The 21,841-nt window shown below is 37.2% G+C and overlaps 1 protein-coding gene across 4 annotated transcripts in view; it reads right to left on the bottom strand.

The window, feature by feature from the left end:
* MSRB3 (methionine sulfoxide reductase B3) overlaps nt 1–21,841 on the bottom strand; it is a 273,055-nt gene that overhangs the window by 100,787 nt on the left and 150,427 nt on the right. For all 4 annotated transcript variants that reach the window (XR_016510495.1, XR_016510494.1, XM_090273565.1 and 1 more), the window contains one exon: nt 2,400–2,497. Coding sequence is in view for 2 of the 4 variants with exons in the window: in XM_090273565.1 (XP_090129691.1) it covers nt 2,400–2,497 (98 nt within the window). In the remaining 2 variants the exon portion in view is untranslated. The remainder of the gene's footprint in view (nt 1–2,399; nt 2,498–21,841) is intronic.

Below are 21,841 nucleotides of genomic sequence, written 5' to 3'. Positions count from 1 at the left end.
ATAAAGTAACAATCACCTAGGCCTTTAACCAAGGGCTGAGAGCTATGCCTGGGTTAGCTTGATACCCTTTTATGAATTTTGTCTAATTTTGGCAGTTTGTTGGTTTCAATTCTCTTTGGTCACCTTCATGGTCTTTACTTTACTACTACTGATGTTATCTCTGTGGCTGGCAGAGAAAAAGGAGAAGTTTGTTCCAACAGTGAATTTTAAGAATTAGTCACAAAGCCATCAGAGAGTAGGGCCTTCATGAAAGCTATCTCATGCCTCACTTTTTTCTATGCCTTTTGTATTTGGTTTTCATGGGACTGAACATTTGAAAGTGGGTTCTAAGTGAAAAGGAGAGTAGCAGTCATATAACAGCCTTTAAGGCAGCCAGAAGGAAGGAAGAAGCAAGGAAGGAAGGACTTTTAGCTTTAAACTAGGCTTCCATAAGTATTATGTAGGTTCCTAAGTTATAAGTTACTATATACCATTCAACCGAGTTACTGTTTTGTCAAATATATGTCCTGGGTAAATATCCATAATTTGTTTTGTGGCAGTTATAAAAATATCAGTTGAATTCAACTGAATTCAAAACTGAATCGAATTAAAATAACTTCTGGGGAATACTAGGATTTTTTTTTTTTTCTTATTTCAATGTGATTATGGTCTATCTACCTAAGCACCATAAAGAGCTTTGCAGCCAAACACCCAAATTCAACCTCAGTTCTGCCACTGAAATCTATGTAAATTTATACAAGTGTAATTTGTCCTCCTTGTGCCTCAGTTTCTTCAACTGTAAAATAAGAGAGAAAGAGAGTATATACCCAAAACAGTTATTGTGAGAGTTAACCAGAGGATCTTTTAAAAATGCTGATGTTCAGGACTCTCCAACTGATTAAATCAGAATCTCAGGAAGTAAGGCCCAGCCTCACAAAGTTCCACTATCTTTATCAGAGACACATATCTGAGAACCAAGAGTAAACTGAAAATGTGACTTAGATAAAAATAAGAAGTCTGTTTTCCAAAGGAGTGAGTAGCTTTCATACCTGAAGACAGCAAACTTTCCAGCCTTATTTAAACAAAAAAATGAAAATAGAAATTCATCAAATGGTTAGGGTCAAACCGATTTCCCTCCCCACTTGGTAGTAAATATGCCACCTACTCCCTAAACTCTTGTGCCTGATGGAGGGGGTTAAAGGGCAAGTAGAAGAATGAGGAGGGAGACCCATGTGGCAATCACTTTGCTATTACAGCTGCCTGATGTGCCCCCTTTACCTTTGATAGATGCAACAGACATCCCCCAACAAAGTACTCTGTAGTATCAATGAATTTCAGTGCCACAATAATTAGACTTTACATTTCACTTACTTAGAGCAGACAAGAACAGGACTACCTACTATAGAATAGAATGTGTGATTGCTCTTATTCTATGTGCAAGAAGGTTCTGGCTATGTCTTTAGGTTTAACCCTTGAGTGCCAACATCGCTGTGAGGACGCTGACAAAGTTTCCCAAAAGTGCCAGCATCGCTCCCAGCGACTCTTTTTTCAATGGCTATAAATGTAAATAGCAATGGAATAATTTGTATTTTGTTTTGTTCTCTTTTTTTTGTACCTCAGGTTATATATTGATATAATTTTTTCTCATGTTGATCCAAATTTCCAATTACACATGGTACTCAAAGGGTTAAGCATAAAATACCCACATATTCAAGTCTCATGACTTGTATGACAGATTAAGTATTTTTGTCTCCTCCTCAACACATGCTTATTTTCTCTCTTAGAGTTAGGAGAGTAAATCTGGTGAGAGCAGAATAAAAGAACTAATCAGAACATCCTTGGAAATGAGGATAGGTCTATATTCTTGAAGAAGCAGAGAGGAAATTAGCCTGTATTCCCACTCTGCACTCATACAGCGTACCACTGAACTTCCTCTTCCTACTGCCATTATCCACCCTCCCTCCTCACCCCATCCAGGGAAAGCTGTTTCTGGGGTCTCAGTTCACTGTGTTTGGATCATTAGCATTAGAGGTATGATAACTGAACAATGAGTGCACAGAACCGCAGGGAGAGGATGATCTAAATAGACCTCAGCTTACATACGGCCACAGGATGAAATCGTCATATGCCCTAAGAATAGCCCATTCCGACTGTACTGAGTCAAACGACAATGATTTTTCCTTCCAATGATTTTGTCTCATCTTGTTGAAGCCAATGACTCACATGGAACTGGACTTGCTAAGCACTTGAAAACTGAGATCTCATTAGGACTTCATAGAGACTTCATTGAGACTTCATTGTGGTTGTCTTCCCTTTTTGTCATTCACTAGGCTTTAGTTGCTCTATTTAGCAAAACCGGGAGTCTTGGAAGTGTTTGCAACATAGAATGAGCATTGGGTTTTCAGGTGGGGTTAACTGACCTGAGAGCAGCTTGTTTCCACCCTGTGCATTCCATAGGAAAAGTCATCTGTAAATGTGATAGCGTCAGAACTAATCACATCATGGAATGAAGGCCAACCTGGGGCAGAGAAGGCACAAGAACCAAAACAGAGAGAGGAGAGATACAAAGTCTTGCATTAGAATGAAATTTTAAAGAAATACTAGTATATGAATCATGCTTACCTTTTTCAACCTGAAAAAAAAAAAAAAGTCAGACACTGAAAGCTAATACATTTTGCAAGAGTGCAACTATTTTTTAAAGAATGACCTTTTTCTCACACTCAGATTACAGTTGCATTGGAATTTTCTGTTTCATGAGACATTCTCAGACTATTTAGTAGTTATCTAGAACTTCCTTGGACTTCTAAAGCTCCCTCACTCTACTTTCTCTTATCTCTTTTATCCTCAGGGTCACTGGGCACAGCGCTGAAGCACTATGAGTCTTAAAATGTCCTGTTATTCCAAAATACAATCCAATTGATCTGGCTTTTAACTTTTCAACTATGCCATACCCCTTTAGGAAACCTGCTTTTTCATTACGTAGTTTGAGTGGTTAAAATACTAAAAAATGAATATTCTGTTGTTTCCAACTTAATGTGATGTCTCAGGAGGGTGGTGCCTGGAAAGCACTGCTTCTATCTATTTTATGGGCAAGAGGCTTGCTCACGTCATAGGAGAAAGTTGTAGAATAGTGTCCTTCAGGCATTTCTGGGTAGCACCTTCTTTCAAATAGCATCTTGTTCCAATTTTCATTTATTCTAATGATTTTTAAAAATATGCACATAGCTTTAAGAAACTCAATGGTAAATGGACCATAAGATTGTACAAATGTTTATGAGTGTAAAGTCAGGTTTTATGTTCAGTACTTATGGACCATAAGATTATACAAATGTTTATGAGTGTAAAGTCAGGTTTTATGTTCAGTACTTATAGGCATGTTTTTACATGTTTCCAGAAAATATGTCAGGAGTTACTGAGCTGAAACTTGCACCCCCAAAATGATGAAAGAGGTGCGATGTTGCTGAATTGCTGGTGCATTTTTTTTTTTCTTTTTCAGAAGCCAAATTTATTCCTGCAGAAAGGAGGAAACCCTTTAAAAGCACGGTGCTTTGTGTTAATATACCTATTGAAAGAAAACAGAATGCAAACTTCAACAATACAATTTCCAGTTTCAAACAAAACAAATTAGCTTGGGCCAAATTTTTATAAGGAACTCCCCCAAGCTCCCCATCCCCCACTGCACAACAATAAAGCTTTCACAGTCAGTGCTAGATTTAACCCCAGACTTGGAACACTTTCCAATTCCTTGATTTGAGTTCAAGATTGCTTCAAATCACCAGGAAAACCTTACCCTTCTAGTTATAAGATTCTACAAAAAATTAATTATGCTAAGACACACCAGTATTCTTTAGAAAACTCAATTTTCTCTATTGGCCAAATCCTAAAGAGAATATGAACATATTTTAGGCTGTAGTATTTAGTTCATAATGATTACTTGACACATTTACGTGTTCATCTTTGCTCAATGACAGAAGTCACAACTGTTAGTAAAGAGAAGGTTAATGGATGTTTGAGGACATTGAAAAACTATTTATGAAAAGAAAGAACATTCAGTATTTTTTAACCTCTCATGTCATAATTCACTTGATTGCAGTTTATGACAACTATTATGGGTGGACGTAATTGATTCAATGGAAAGCAGGTAAAGAATTAGGAGTGTTGTTTTGTTTTTAGTTTACCATAAAGCTGCTTCTACCCACCCCCCCTCATACATTTTCCTATAGAATTAAAAATAGGTACAGAGAAATATATATATATATATATTTATTCCCCCCACCATGCTACCCCTGCATCATATATAACTTATCTTGTTCTACTTATCTCACTGGATTTGTGATTTATTTGTTTTTATGCTTTGCACCCTGACTAGGTGGTGAGCATTTCAAAGGCAGAGTCTGAACTCACTGATCTGAGTCTTCTCACTGCCTGTCATGGAAAACAGCACAAAGGCACAGTGCAAATGTTTTTAAAACTGATTTCCAATGAGCCTTAAACAAAGAAAATGGATGAATAATTATGGTACATCATAGAGTTTTACAGGAGAGAGAAAATATAATCATGCTCCTTTCTTTACCGACTAGATTAAGAATATCAATCCTGGTTTCTCACTGGAATATGCGACTTGGTTCAGTCATTACATTTAAGCCTCTCTATGTAGGTGAAGTAGGCTTAATATTTATTTAGGATGCTATAAACATGAAGATTACTTAGACCACTCACTTACAGGGTTGGGATGGGGTGGGAACACAAGTATAAGTTACTTGCCATGTTATACAGGCAGTAAACACCAGCGCCAAAACCAGAATATGGGTAGTCTGGCTTTAGTCTAGGGCTCTCTTCTTATGTTCCATTTCCCTCCTCAACAAAAGGCTGAGAGGTGGTTAACTTGAACGCTCAAGCAAGAAGAAGGCAGCAGGTTTTAAGAAGTATGTTTAGTGTCAAGTCTGGATTGGTTGGTAGTTAGTGTTCCAGTTAGGGACCTCCATAAAGCAGGTAAGAATGTATTCTAAACAACACTGATTCTTTCACCCTCCAATGACCAAACTGTTCATAGGGTAAGTCCAAAGTTTGAAACATAGATATTTTTTATTCATTTATCTGAAACAACCACAAAGGCTTAGAAGTGCACCTTTAGGCAATAATATTAAGAAAACCCTTCCTCCTGTTTGGGGTTTCTTAATATTAACTCTTTCCTAATAATTGTGAATCATTGCAGACTAAAGATTTCGGGGAGGAAAGTGAACTGCTTTCAAATGAGCTAGTAAGCCATACCACTACACATTTTGTAACCATGAATTAAATATTAATAGAATTTTCTAGAAGACTATATTCAAGAACAGAGTAGAGGTCCTCAAAAGATTTCAGTGTTTCTCAGAAAACTGTTGACATTTGAGCAGTTGATCTGTTGTTTGCTTGGTATTATTTAAACATTGGAAGAGTCTCTTTAAAAAAAAGACATTTTAAAACTTCTCCCAATTCACACAGTGTCCCTTTTCACTGTATTAGAAATGTAGTTTTCAAGATGGAGCATTTGCCCCGTCACCCAAATCTTAATTAGTGGAGACTGACAAGAGAAACCATGGTGAAGACGATCAGTGCATGTGGTGAAATGAACACATTTCACAAGAAAATCAGGGCCAAGTGCACCAATAAGGTTAACACTAGAGAATGTTGAATTCTTTCGCTAGGTCTCTCCAAAAAGTGCAGCCCAATAGAAAGAGAATCCATCAGAAAGGTAAGTCCTTATTGACAATCAAACTAAGAAGGCCGTTCACCCAGGAATAAATTGTCTTACGGCAGAGAAGGCACAGTGATGACAGCACTTTGAAAGAGGAATTCCCTCATCATGTGAAAATATTTAAAGGAGGAACTCTTCACTGCTGTAAAAATCCTCAAAGGAAACCCTGCCCCCACTCCTAATAATAAGGAAAGTGCTTCAAAGGGTAATAGGCAAAGACTGAAGCAATCTGGGTCTTGTTGAGAAAACTATCTTGAGCAAAGGTGGGGGGGGGGCTGTTTATGTCAGTTTGACATTAAAGAAAGATCATCCATCCTCCTTTCTTTAGGATTTCCCTTTTGGTCTTCTCATCTAACAAAACATTATTAGTTTTGGATGCATTCCATGGGCTTTTTAAAAGAAAAGCCGATTGAAAACCTGTATAAACAGTTGGCTCACCCCACCCCCAATACATCCCTTTGTTTCTAAGATGAGGTTAGATTTGGACATGTTATGCACTGTACTTTTAAGGATATTAGGCTATTATTATCAAGAATACCTTACATGCAATAAATAGCTTCTCCCCTCAAAGAATTCTCATTTCTGGATAGTAAATAAATTCAGGCACTACAACTAAAGCAGACAGGTCGGAATATGGCAGTTCTGCCTCAATTTTATCCAACCATCAGGCCAAATTAATATGCAGACATAAAAATACTGCTAGTATAATGTAAAGCAAATCCAGACTATATTCATTTACATCTCAAATATAAGAGCAAGCGATCCAGTAAATGATAACACTAGATTCTCAGTGCTTGCTACCATCTACACTAGAATAAAATTTTTTAACTGCAATAGAAAGCATTATTTCTTCTCACTCACAATGTGGCTGAATTAAAGCTGCTCAGAGCCTAGTTGAACCAGTAACTGAATAATGACACAGCTCTCCACAAGTAGTGTTCTGTTGACAATTTTTAAATGTTTCACTCCAACTGTCTCCTGAGAAAAACTCTCTAGCCCCAACTTGCCCTGCTTCCTTTCAAAAATCTTTGAAGTTGTTAAAACTAGCAACAGATTATAAACAAGTTGAAGCCAATTCCATCTGTACCATGTCTAGAAAATGTGGCCCTCATTCCCCTACTCTTCATTTAACAAGGATTGCTATCTCTACAGCTTCACTGCCCCATATCCTCCCCAAACCCCCATACAAAAACTAGAAACTTCAGGAAGTTGGCTACATAACCTATCAATAGAACATAGGATTAAAATGTAATTACAAATATTTTGTTATCTTCAAATGCAAAATAAGTTTGAGTACAGTAAATTCCAGTTGGGCTTGGGTGACAGTTTAATAATGACGGTATACATTTCAGTATGGTTTCGGTTAGACAAGCTGGAGATTTGCAAATCTATATTTTTGTGTGTGTTACCAATTCTCTCAGCTCTATAATTCCAGGACCGTATTTCAAAATGTGTAGCTTTTAGTTTCTCTGAAGCCAGATCTGTTCATCTCACTAACGACATTTCACCTTATTAGTTACTTCAAGCCAAATAATAAAACTCCTTTCTAAAGTTCCCCTGCTAAAAATAATTGTTTGAAGCTGAGAGTTGTGATTCTTGACAAATTATTCACTTCAATTGACACTTCAAACATAACTTTTCTCATTTTTAAAGGGATGATTCTCTGCTCCCCCTCAAAGACCCCAAAGTTTTGAGTAGCAATCAACCAAATACATGCAATGTAGTAGAAAAGCAAATACTGCAAGATGACTCACTGAATTATTTATTCCCTTTCAAATCTCCACACCCCTGCAGACAACCATGTTAACAGGTTTTGGTTTAATTTTAAAATATATACTTATGCTGCTAACTCTTCATTCGTTCATTTTAAATCTGTATTGTTCAATACAGTTGCAACCAGCCATATGCCACAATTTAAACTCAATTAAAATTAAATAAAATTTTTATTTCCTCAGTCACACTCACCACATTTCAAGTTCTCAACAGTTACATATAGTTAATGAGTACTCTCTTTAACAACATAGATACAGACACAGAATATTTCCATTATCATTTCCATAGATACAGAAACTTCCACCATTGGACAATGCTGTTTTAGACATTATAAATTGATTCCCTCTTCTGAATGATGAAGATTGAGTATTCATACTTACTCTAATTGCCCAATACCCTTTCAATTTTTGATAGTTATATTATTTTTAATTCTTTTAAAACCAGTTTGGTAATATCTGCTCCTTGAGCTAAAATGTAAGTTCAATAAGATCAGGAAGTTCATCTGTTTCGTTCACTACTGTATTGCCAATCCCTTAAAATAGTGCCTGTGACCTAAGAGGTGCTGCAAAAAAGATTATCTGATGAACAAATGAATGCATGACTATCCTATAGCTTAACATCATTTGACTCTCCACTCCATAAGACCTCCCTAGAGTTCTGATCCTCCCCACATTCTGGTGCCCAACCATAATTAAGTATTCTATGCTTTTACATAGATTGATTCTCAGGGATTGAAAACTAGTGAACATTGTTCATTCACATCATCATGGCTATACACAGAGCTGAAGAGTTCTGGGATTATACCTCCTCTCCAACGGCCCAACTGTCACGATCCAAGTCTGCCTAAGTCAAACAGATTTTTTCCTTTTTTTACACTACATCATGTGTTACAAGGCACGTCATACTTTATCTTTTGTCTGAACCATGACTTTATTATATAATTTTACAAAATTTTTCTATAATCCAAATTTTTAATTTTTAATTTCTTAAATATGCTTTATTATTTATTCTATTACAGTTGCCCCAATTTCTTTTCCCTTTGTTCGCCTCCACCCAGTGACCCTCCTCCCTCCACCTGTCCCCCCCCTCTTAGTCCATGCCCATTGGTTGTGCATATAGTTCTTCTCACCATCTTCCTATCTACTCCACTCCCTCCTACTATGCTTCTTAATTCCTGTACCATCTCCCTTCCTTTGCCCCCTTCCCTCTCCTCACTGACCTCCCTCCTATATGTTCCTCATATCTATAATTCTTTTCCCACTCTCGTTGCCCACTTAGTCTGCCTTTGTTTCAATTCCCTAGCTTCTATTGTTGGTTGTTGTGATATAGTTTTCATTTTAATGTTTATAGTTTTGATCCTCTTTCTCCTAACCAAGTCCCTTTCACATTTCATATAACAGTGGTTTGGATCTGATGAACTCCTTCAGTTTTACTTTGTCGTGGAAGCACTTTCTCTGCCCTTTTATCCTGAATGACAGCTTCACTGGATAGAGTATTTGTGGTTGTAGGTTTTTACTTTTCATTACTTTGAATATTTCTTGCCAGTCCCTTCTTGCCTGCAGAGTTTCTTTTGAGAAATCAGCTGAGAGTCTTACTGGGACCTGTTTGTATGTAATTCTCTTCTTCTCTCTTGCTGCTTTTAAGATTCTCTCTTTATCCTTAATTTTTGACATTTTGATTATAATGTGTCTTGGTGTAGTTTTCCTTGGGTCCAGTTTTTTTTGGAACTCTCTGTGCTTCCTGGACCTGTAAGTCTATTTTCTTCCCTGAGTTATGAAAAATTTTCAATTTCTAGTTCTTCTTCTTCACCTTCTGGCAGCCCTATGATTTGGGTGTTGGCCCGCTTATAGCTGTCCAATAAGTTTCTGAGCCTCTCCTCATTTTCCTCACTTTTTGTTTCCTCTTTCTGCACTGGTTGACTGTTTGTTCCTTCCCTATGTTCCAATTTGTTGATTTATCTCTGGTTTTCTTGCCCTCACCACTAGTTTTGTATGTGTTTTTGTTCATTTCAGCAGGACTAGCCTTCATTCCTTCCCTGTCTTGTTTAAGATCTGCTGTTAGGTCTGTATGCATTTTTATAACCAAAGCTCTGAACTGAGCCTCAGAAAGATTTCCTACCTGCTGCTTCGTTACATTAAATATTTGCTGTCTGGCCAGCTGTGTCACTGGGACCTCTATCATGATCTGTGCCATCTTGTTTTGTGTTTACCTTTGCTTCATGGGCAGGGCTGTCACACCTCCTATGCTATAGGGGGCGGAGCCCCATGCACTTGTCACAACCAGGCGACCCGTCTCACCACACTGTGGTGTTTTCTGTGGGGGGTGGGGGTCCAAGATGGATTCTTGCCATTCACTCTCTGCTGAGAGACCGGGAGCCTCCTCTTCCATCCTCACCTCCTCCGGGCCTCACAGTCCAAGGCAATGGAGGTCTGCCTTCCCCGGCTTTGAAATCGCAAGCTGATGGGTCTGGTCTGCAGCCGAGGGTGCTCCCCAGGCACTTCTCGCCTCCCCTTAAATACGGGTGTCTGTGCTTACCACTGTCCTGCCTCCGTCGCTGCTGCTGCCACAGACAGCACAGCTTGAACTTTCCTCCCTGGCTTCACCCCTCCTACCTGTCCGGATGAGCACCACTTCTTTATAACTTCATACATTGGACTTCCATTTATTTTTCTGGAGCTTCTGGTTTTTTCTGGTTTTGCAGTAGTTGTATTCCATCTTAGTTGTGAAGGGAGAGGGAACGTGTCAGTCTAGGCCAGAAGTCTCCTATTTGTTTGCTTCTGTGTCCCAGAGAGAGCTGTTGTTCCTACTACGTTGTAAGGGGCGGAGCCTTAGGTATTTGTCAGTAATGGGTGACCTGTTTCATCACGTTATGGTGCTGTATGTGGGGGGGGGGGGTCCAAGAAGGTACACTGTGGCCTGCCCAGCACTCGCCCCTTCTCCAGGCACCTCTCCCACCTCCGCACTGGACCGGCACCCCTCTAGCTTCCACTCTGGCCGTCGTTCCCAGAGTGGGTGGGTCTGCAGATGTTCTAGGACCGTGGGGGCCCTTTAAACAAGTGGACTCTGCTGAGACCAGCAGTTTCTGCCTCCATCCCAACCCCCACTGATTTGCACAGTCAAAAGCAATGAGGCTTAATTTTCCCTGGTGCTGGGACAGTGATCTGTGCAATCTGGTGAGGAGCTGGGAACACTCCTCAGGTGTGCCTCTTGACTTTTTAAAATGTGTAACCGTGCTTTCCGCCAGCCTGCTGCTGTTGCCGCTACTGCCACCACCACACCGTGTCCTCTCTGCCCTGGCTCCGCCCCTCCTACCTGTCTGAATGAGTATTTCTTCTTTATATCTTTGTTTGTTGGACTTCCATGCTCTTTGGTTTTCTGGAACTTCTGGTTGTTTCTAGTTTTGAGGCAGTTGTATTCCTTCTTAGTTGTGGAGGGAGATGCAGCATGTCTGTCTATGCCTCCATCTTGGCCGGAAGTCCTAATTTTTTAATTTTTAATTACAAATATTTCAAACATAAGCGAACATATATAGATTACAGGGTGGAGCAAGAGTAGGTTACAGTTGTTTGTATGAAAAATAATACAATTAAACAATAATAATGCAAGAATAAACTCTGTGTTTTATGTGCTCACAACTGTAAGTCTACTTTTGCCCCAACCTGTATAATAGGTATTCATAATTTAACGGATATTAGCTACCCAGATTTAAGAGGTAATAACATTTTTTTCTATAGTTGTTACAGATTTTTCTCTTTTTCTAACAAAATAAAATGTTACAATTACAGCCAGGTCTGCCTCCAATCTCCCTTATTCCCCCACCTCCTGGTGCCTCAAAGATAATTGTTAATGCACCATTCCCACATTTGTTTCATTTATTTTCTACATATGTTCACATCCAAAAACAATATAAAATGTTTAAAATTTTACATAAATGACACTGCATCACAAGTATCGTTTAGAACTTATTTTTTCACATTATTCACAGTTTGTTTCTACAGTATCACCTTATTTTATAATTGAAATATTTCAAGTATCAATATTTGATATTGACTTGGAGAGAATATAGAGTTGTTTTATTTGAGTTTTTCTATTATTCTCTAAAATACCTCTGACTCCTCCAGGACAATTACTCTTTATCTTGGTTTTCTGTTTTTCATGTTTCTGGTTTTCTTTATATATCTCTGGTGATCCTTGATCGGCCTTTTCTAATTATGCAGCTAATGTGTTTCTTCTGCCATTGGGTATGTGAGGGTCCGTTTCCTTACTGTGATTCAACTCTGAACAGAAAAGCTGTCTGGCAGCTCTGGCAACATTGTCATCATTTGCTGATAGACAAGGGTTTGTCCTTCGGGTCCCTGTATAGCTGATTGGGGAATGGTTTACTCTGGAATACCACACCTCAATAGCAGCCCCAATTCTCCCAGACAGGTTGTTTAATATCTTGAGAACAGTGTTCCAGTTATTTTTTTCTTGAAATGATTATCTCTGATTCTAAATATGAAAGTGAGGAAGATAGTGGGGGGAGACAGAAGAGGGTATAAGGGCAGATAAATGGTGATGGAAAGAGACTTAACTTGGGGTGGTGAACACACAATACAATATATAGATGATGTATTATAGGATTGTGCACCTGAAACTTACAGAGTTTCATTAAAATCACCCCAATAAATTCAATTTAAAAATCTGGAAAATTGAGAAACACATTAGAAAAAGAAAGTGAGAAAAATGGAAAACTGGTCTAGCTGTTCTTTAGGCTTCGAGTTAAACACCTTATTGCCAGCCCCCGCCCCCTTTCGCTCTTGACAATTCTGCACTCAGTCTCTTTATAATCCTGCTGGGCATCTTTGCAACAGTTTGGGCTACAGTTTTCTTTAATCAGTCATACCCATTAATCTATTTCCAACTATCTCCCTCCCAACCCTGGAAAAACTGGTTAAAGTTTCTTGCTTGCTCAAGACCCTACCCTCATCCTCACTCCAATACTCTTTGCAGGGTGTTCCTTCTTCTTTTCCACCCCTTCCTCCTCCTCTTTTTTTTTTTTTTTTCTTGCTCTCACTTTAAAGCAGTCTCTAGGGAGAGAAGGAAACAAATATGTATGCTCCATCTATCATTTTAGACAAGATGCCAAGATTTCTTTTTAATAAACTGCAGATTTTACTCTCTTGATCTAATATTTTATGGGAGGAGTTAACAGATTTCAGGCTTAATTATATTATTACTTACCTTACTGGTAAAAATACCAAAACAATGTAAGGCTTAACAACTTCAACTGGCTCAGATTTGACTCAGCTTAAAAAGTGATTATGGGCTTATGTATGAGGTTAACACTTACATTAGGACACTCACAATGGCCTGTGAGTGAAGATTAAGGCAGGTCAGGATGATCTTTTCCCTGACTTGTTTGGTGGAAAAAAATTTCTCAGACTGCTTTTCAACACTATATTTGACTGTTGGATACAGTTTGAGAATTTACTCTATTTCTGTACTCCTGCCATTGCAAAAATGAGGACAAGTATCTTCCTAAATGCTGATGACATAATTTCATTACTGCAAACAAGCAATAGTCTCAAGAGGCAAGCTATTCTAGTCAAGAAAATAGTTTAACAGTAATAATGACCAAAAAAAAAAATCATTGGTTTTGGCATTTTCCTCTGCTTCCTTCAGCTTTATTAACCAGTACCTCAAGTAAAAACAGTACTTAAAATACTTATCTTTAAAAAGCAGGGAGTTTACAAACTATATATGTATACATATATAAGCTAGCATAGATCTATAGACTCTAAAAATTCATGAAGATAAGAAATGCTAATAAAGTTTAAGTGCAATATACAATTCAAGCATTAATTTTATTTTGGTTACTTGTTACCTTGCTTTTTCATCTTGTTGTCAAAGTAACTCAGTAGTTCTAAATGACAGTGCCCACTTAGATGTCATATTGATTGTGGGCCACCCAAATGCCTTTCAGCAGACTAGTAAGATGATCAGACTTATGTTTTAGAAAGATGTCTCTGAAAGTAGCTGGAGGGTGGGTCATAAGAGGAAGGATGAAAACAAGTATGTCAGATGGAAGACCATATAGGGGAACAGAACTGATGAAGACATTTGCACTGGGACTGGAAAGGAGGGGAGAGGTTAAGAGAACAGAATTCTTGGACTCTGCTGACTGAGGTGTGCCTGTGGGGAGTGAAGGAGAAGGACAGCAGCAGCATCAAATTACTAACAGGTTACCAGCTGGATTGTGCTAGTCATACATTTTTTTCCCTGAGAAAATAATTAAATCAGGTTAGTGTGGAATTATCTAAGAGGCAGAGGAATATGTGGGCTCAAAAGTGAGTCCCTGGCTAAAAGTACAGATGGAAAAGTCATCAGAGCAGAGAGGACAGTAAGGTTATGGATGAAGATATGTAGGAGGCAAATATATATAACTGGAGTGGAGAACCAGACAAATATTTAAATGGTAAGCTGAGGAATAAGAGTCAGACAAGGAAAATAAAAGAGAGCATTTCAAGAAATAGGAGGAGGACAGAGTTGAATAGCAGACAGCAGTGACATAAACTAAAGAAAGGACAAGTCAAATAAGATATGAAAGGGGACCGCTGAATTGAACAATTAGGGGATCTGGAGGACTTTAGAAAGAGCCATTCAATGAGATGATGACAGAAGCTGAACTCTGTTGGGCTGAAAGGCATAGGTGAAGTGGAGAGAGTGAGCAAAAGCCTACTCTTTACAAAGCCTGGCGGGAGGGAGTTAAACTGGCTTGATGTCTATGATGATGCTCATGCCAAGATATTTGGATTCTGGGGGGTCCCTATCATGACCCCATCTTTCCCTGTTTTTTAATTGTTTAAAATGTTACAATATTACTTTTATAATGGAACTTAAGCAATAAAATGAGTGACATGAAAATATTTAGACATGCTAAAAAAATCTTAAGCATTACTCAAATGCTCTGTAGTATATTGAAGAAAAGCTATATTTGAAGAAAGACTAGATGACTAAAATAAAATTCCATCCCTGGAATCCCTTTGATCTCAAGTTTAAGTTTTTTATTGTTGTTGTTCATATCTTTTGGTCTATCAAATTGTGAGTCATATGTAATGTTTTAAATGACCACAGTAATCTGTTTTGTTTTTTGGCACAAAGTAGGTGCTCAATAAATATGGTTGAATAAATTAATCCAGAGCCTTAACTCTAGGTCAGGTTCCCCTGTCAAACATGATCACAGCAACCGGTCATTTCTCATCAAAGCATGTATCACAATTTACAATTACTTATTTACATGGGCAATTTTTAATTAATATCTGTTTCTCTCACTAAGCTCCATGGGACTATGATTGCTTTGTTTACTACCATATCCTCAACCTCTAGCTCATGGAAATATCTGTTGAATAAATTAATAAATAAAACATCATATTTTATTATTTAACAACAAAATTAGATTACTTAAAAGATCATCACTTAGCTTGAATAACCCCATCACTAGGCCAATTGAAGAAATTTTTAAAAAATAGTTTATTTATCTTTGGAGAGAGGGGAAGGAAGAGAGAAAGAAAGGGAGAGAAATATCGATGTGAGAGAGAAATATTGATTGGTTGCCTCTGGTACACACACTGACCAGGGATCAAACCTACAACTCGGGCATGTGTCCTGACCAGGAATTGAACCAGCAACCTTTCACTTTGTGGGATGATGCCCAGCCAACTGAGGCACACCAGTCAGGGAAAATTGGAGAAATTGAAAAAAAAAGCAAAGTATTTCAACTAGTTTGCTTTAGGCAATTTTTGCAAATATCAAATTTAGTACATTTACTCTTCTGCCTAATAGAAATAGTGCATTTCTTCAAACTGATTATTAATAATTTCGTATGGAGAAAGTACATAACCCTATCACCCATAAACATTTCAGACATTTAAATCTATTAAAGGACAATATGACTAAAGACTGTCAAGAGCACTGAGGTGTCCTTTGGGTAGTGTGAACATCTGGTGTCTATTCTCTTTGGAGATTAATAACATCGCTATACTCCGTTAGGCTTTACTAATTCCTTTGAGCTCAGCACAGCATTTTTAAATGGTTCCAAACACACAAGATCTCTATGGATTTCATCTACAGTTTTCTTGCGATCTCAAAATATCCCAGAAACTCCTAAGCAGGAATAGACAGGGGCAAGCTTCCTTATTTCCCTTTGTGGAGGCAGCTATTAATTTTTTTCAGGTTCAATAAAATTACTGAACTCAAACCATTTCAACCAAAAAACTGGGTAATGGGGACTTTTATTTTCCCTGGCCTGAACACTGTTGCTTGCTACTTTAAATCACAGTTGATGTTTTTAAAAATATATCTTTCACATAAGTCAGTTGTAGACCTTTAGCATCAAAGGATCTGAGCAACATCACATATAACAGCCTGACCTTTGGCCATAATTTCTAAGTGCCATTACAAAATGTCTCTCAAACTGGCTTTAAATTTAGTGTTGACCTAGTCACCTTTATCCAAAAACATTCAACTTTAGATGATTATTTTATTTTGCTTCCAAAAGCTCTTCAGTTCAGTGAGGTATCCATTAGGGATGCCTCACAAAGAGTTTAGAGTTTGCTTAGAATTTATTAGCTACATTGGACGGGAAGATGGTAATTTGGGTTGCTTGCTGAGTAAAGATTATTTACTGTGCTTAACTGACCTTAAGACTACCAGGAGGGATATAGGATGGGGAAATTCAAAGAAATACAACTTCTATTCTTAGCAACATTCAATCTAGACTAAAAGTGAAATAGCGTTCCATTCAACTGCAGTCCTGAATTAGGTCTATTCACTACATAGTATCATTTGGGAATGTCAAATATGACTTACATTTTTTAGTTGGGTACCTATCAAAATTTCAGAAAAATTGCTCTCCTAAATATACGTCTGATAAAAATGTAAGATTATTTCTTCTAAGAGGGAGTTAAGTCTTGATATTCTTTTACTTACCTAAATTTACCTAGATATTTTCCCCTAACTGAAATCTCTCTAAACTTGTGACTAGGCTTCAGATCTTCATTGTATTCTGTACCTTTAAGTACCACAATTTGAAATAAAATATTTCCTTATTTTAATAAATCTATGATCATTCATTGGTTTACATCAACTTTTTATGATGCATCAAAGCTTAGTTATATCTACTACAATTTAAATTTCGACTACAATTTAAATTTCTGACAGCCCAACTTGAAAAAAGTCTTTTGAAATGGAGCAGATTGCTAAGAAAAGCTATTAAATACAAATATTTTAGAACAAAACAATTGCTTAGGAGTTGTTTATATGACAAAAGATGTTTTGCCTTTGTAGCACACACAGCAAAATTGAAGCAATTTATCAAGGGTTGTACATTTCCTAATATATTAAAATTTTTAAATAAATTATATCAAAAAGGCATAAAGCAAACTACATCAGACCAAGGTATACTCTGATAACTATTCATTCTTTTAAAAACCCATTAGGGAAATCTTTTACTAACACTCAATTCTTATTACTCTGCTCTTCTTTTTTATTCTTAATCATGTTGTAATATACTATAACTTATTGTTCACAATGTTTTTGTTTGTTGACTATATTCCCCAAATTATTGAATAGAGTAGAAGTTCCATGTCAGAGACAATTATGTAGTTCCTGATGCATTCAAAGCTCTTAAAAGGGTCTGGCATGTAATAAACTTTGGCTGAATGTATTTTCTGTATGTATTCTTGTTACTCTGAAAGTCTGGGATTTAAAATTAATCCTTGCTTTGGTTTTAAAATACACAGTCATGAAAGTCTATTATAGAATTAGTTATAGAATCTTTAGATCACTAACTAATATTCACTGAAGGTTTTGACACCTGGATGACAGTCTTCTCTCCACCCCAAATTTCTACAGATGTTCTATGAATCTCCATGAAGATAACACACTTAACATCTGTCCTCTCAACAGCTCTTTGTATAACTGAGAAAGAGGAAACTAAACTAGTCTATGGAGCCAAAGTCCTGTACCATGCAAGACCCATGGGTATATGAGGTATATCACAAGGTATCCAGCCATATAACATGAAAAGAGAAATTTATTGAAGATACAAAATACAAGAAACATTGTACATAGCACAATGATGCTTCAGTCCCCTTCAAAGTAGGCACCTTGGGCCCTCACACAATTCAACCACCATCAGCTGCCCTATTGTATTTTCCTGAATCTCATCGATGGCCTGAAACCTGTTCCCTTTCAAAGGCTATTTTAGTTTTGGGGAAAGCCAGAAGTCGCAGGGCACCAAACTTGAGCTGGGTGATTTGATGTTTCGCAAAAAATCTGCATGAGATATGAGGCATGAGGCATGAGAGGGAATGTTGTCATGATGAAGCTGCCAATCAGCCAATCACCAGTTGCCCACAGCTGTGACCTTCTGAATCGTTCAAATAGTTTCTGTAGAAAAATGGTCAAGTTTAACGCAAAATTTGATGCAGATTCAGTTGCTCTACTCACTCAGTCATTTTGAATGTGATGGCCACACAGTACACATGCTCACTCAATGGTTTCTACTGTCCCCACTGACTAGTACAGTGAAGTCATCATTGTTCATGCATGAGCATTCCAGTCCACTCTCTTTGGCTGCCAGGTTACATTGATGTAGCACAAACAATTCTCATTATATTAACAATGGCTGGACTTTTTCCAGAGAGACCTCATAAGTAGCTTTTCCAATTTGAAAGTTTCAATGGCTTTGATTCTGACCAATGAAAAGCTTAATGCACTAAAATTTAGGTGTCATCACATAAAGGAAGTTGAACTTCAGCTGGATGAATTAGGCTTATGTGGTATGTTACTGCTTATGTGAAAAAATAATGAAGGAAAACCCCCCAGATTTGGCGAAGGAAATAGACATACAAGTCCAGGAAGCACATAGTCCCAAATAAGCTAGACCTAAAGAGGACCACACCAACACACATCATAATTAAAATGCTAAAGGTTCAGGATAAAAAGAGAATCTTAAAAGCAGCAAGAGAAAAGCAGAGAGTTACCTACAAAGGGGTGTCTATAAGACTATCAGCTGATTTCTCAAAAGAAACTTTGCAGGCAAGTAAAGACTGGCAAGAAGTATTCAAGGTGATGAAAAGCAAGGACCTACAACCAAGACTACTCTATCCAGCAAAGCTACCATTTAGAATGGAAGGGCAGATAAAGTGCTTCCCAGACAAGGTAAAGCTAAAGAAGTTCATCATCACCAAGCCCTTACTACATGAAATGTTAAAGGGGCTTACTTGAGAAAAAGAGGATCAAAACTATCAACCTTAAAATGACAACAAACTCACAACTATCAACAACTGAATCTAAAAAATAAAAACCAAATCCAACTAAGCAAACCAGAACAGGAAGAGAATCACAGGCATGGGGATGGATCATGTGGAGGGTTATCAGCTGGGAGGCAGGAAGGGGAAGATATGGGAAAATGGTGTAGGGATTAAGAAGCATAATTGGTTGGTACAAAATAGATAGGGGAAATTTAAGAATAATATAGAAAAAGATGAAGCCAAAGAACTTATATGTACGACCCACTGACATGAACTAAGGGGAGTGGGATTGCTGGGGGCAGGGGGGGTACTGGGAAGAGGGGAGCAAAGGGGAAAAAATTAGGACTACTGTAACAACATAATCAATAAAATATACTTAAAAAAAAAAAAACCCAAATGCCCAAAAGCAGGCTCTAGGAGAGGAAGCAGCATAGATGCAAACTGAAGATTTCCCTTACCAGAAATTTAATGAGATAAAATTTGTTTTTGAAAAAGCAAAGAATAGTTTTTAAGTCATGAAAACTAGGGAAAATTATCAATATCAAAAAACCCTTGAGCCCTGCTATCAATGAAACAGAAGAGGGTGATGAAATCACCCCAAATACCCTAAACACCCCAGTGACTGCCCAGGCCTGTGGACTGTGATCGAGGGGATGGGAATGTGCAGCAAGGGTCTCATTCTGCACATGATGTATAAAGAGAGGACTGAAATCAGTACTGAAATTTGACATTAAAAATGTCTAGTGAGAGTTAAGTGAGACTTGGATAATAATTTGGGGGTGTTATTCTCACTGAAAACGTCAGGGGTGAATGGAGAGAGAATGAATAAAAGGAAATCACACTTCCCAAATTTAAAAAGAAAGTCAATCGACCACATTAAATTTATAATCCATGCCTGTGGGGCCTTTGTATCAAAGCACCTAAAAGATCCACTCTAAAGTGGTAGGACAGTTGAAAACTCCAAAGTGCCCCCAGAGTCAATAAATGCTGAATGCAGCGGCTTCCAAAATGGATGCAGAAGACCAAACACAAACTTTAGTCGTACAGTTCTCCTAAACTGCTCACAGGTTAATAACCCGTGCTCCTCCTGTGTATGTGTGAATGTTCTGTCCCCCCAGGAGGTAAATCACCCCTTTGTCCAGCATATCCACACTGCAGATGCTCCCTGCCCCTTAGTCACTTGGTAGCCATCTCAGTCATCAGATCAACTGACTGTTGTGGTATCACAGCGCTTGTGTTCAGGTAGCCCTTACTTTACTTAATAATGGCCCAGGACACAAGAGCTGTGATGCTGGCAATTTGCATATGCCAAAGAGAATCCATGAAGTGCTTCCTTCAAGTGAAAAGGGTGTGTGTAGAAAAAAATGTAGTATCTACATACAGGGTTCTGTATTATCCCCAGTTTTAGAATTCCACTGGGGGTCTTGGAATGTATTCCCCTAGAATAAGGGGGGAACTACTGTAGTTTATTATTAATTTTGACTTTCCTATATTTTACTCAAGTATTTGATTTGTACAGTTTTTGTTTGGACTAACTTAATGTGGTTTTTATTTATGGTTTATACTGTAAGACATACTTTCTTAACTCCAAATACTTGAAGTCAGTTATGTTCTCTATAGGGTACACAATTTTATGTATATCTACTACATCATTCTGCGAATATAATATAGAGTAGCAAGATGCCTATGTCTTTATTTTTGATAATTTGATATGTCAAACACTGAAAGGGATGTTAAAGTCTTTCACTACATTTGTGTTTCAATTTCTTCTATATCTAGCAATTTTTATATGTATATTTTGAAGCTACATTATTGACATATGAATTTTCAACATCAATGCATCTTCATCATGTACTACAACATCAGCCAACTCTTTAAAAACTCTCTGGAATGTTGGATGTTTTTTTTTGTGTGACTCTTACTTTCATTTTGTTTGCCATTCTCCTATCTTTAACTTTTCTGTGTCATTTTGCTTAACGTACCCCTTTTAGATAGAGTAACTCTTTTAGGAAATGTGATTCTTTAAACTAAACTTGAAGATATCTATGCCTTAAAGGGAAAGTAAGTTTGTCCCATTTAAATTTATATGATAAATATACTGCTTCTCAATTTTACTCATCTTATTTTCTGATTCTATAGTCATTGTGATTTCTGTTTTCCCTAAATAAGTGTTTTCTTTGTTTTTTTCTCAGTTGATTGGTAGACATATATAGTATTTTTAATTTAGAATGGATTATCTTTCATTTTAAATTTGCTTGTATTAGTTAAATACAATGAAACAGTGTTTATTGAAAACCTGGCAATGTCAGATAAGGAAATCAGCACACATTTACTTATACTATACCTTTCTTTCATAATTCTACTTTTTTGGTTGGCTTAATTTGAGATTTTTGACTCTAGTAATTATTTGTGAAACTATCCATTTCTATTTGATGTCTCTGTTCTTTCAAAATTCATTTTGATTTTACATTTTGTGGAGCTACTATATTTGAAACAATGATTTAAACTTAGTTCAATATTTATTGTTACACACTCACAAATATTCCTTATATATCACAATTTCTTCCAAGTAGAATTCTTTATTTTGGTTCATTTCTCAGCTGCTTGGAATATTTCATTAAGTTTTTTTTTTTCTTTTCAAGAAAAGCATGTAAACAATATTCTTCCTAAGTAAGTCTGACAATATTTTCCTGTTTATTTCATAAAGGAATGACAGTTGACTGAATATAGAATTTAAGAATCACAATCTTCTTATTATCACAACTCTAAAGCCAAATTGTGTCATCGTCCTCTGATAATAAGGCTGAGAAGATGTCTGAGACATGACTGATTTTTGTTCCTTCAGAGATTTTTTTCTCTTTAGAGGCTTAAAATATAATTGTGAGTTCTGCTTTTTGAAATTCAGAAGTTTTACCAGAATATGTCTAGATGCTGGTATTTTTTTTCATTGATTCTAGCAGAGATGTAGTAAATGTGGTCTTTAAAATTTGATCTTCCTGTCTTTCTTAACATACCTCTCGTTGTGTCCTTTACTGTTTGGTTTTTCCCTTTTTCC

The sequence above is a fragment of the Furipterus horrens genome, unplaced genomic scaffold (assembly GCF_987537825.1).
Source record: "Furipterus horrens unplaced genomic scaffold, mFurHor1.1.pri manual_scaffold_4, whole genome shotgun sequence".
NCBI classification, from domain to species: domain Eukaryota; kingdom Metazoa; phylum Chordata; class Mammalia; order Chiroptera; family Furipteridae; genus Furipterus; species Furipterus horrens.
This window is presented reverse-complemented; position numbering and strand designations above follow the sequence as displayed.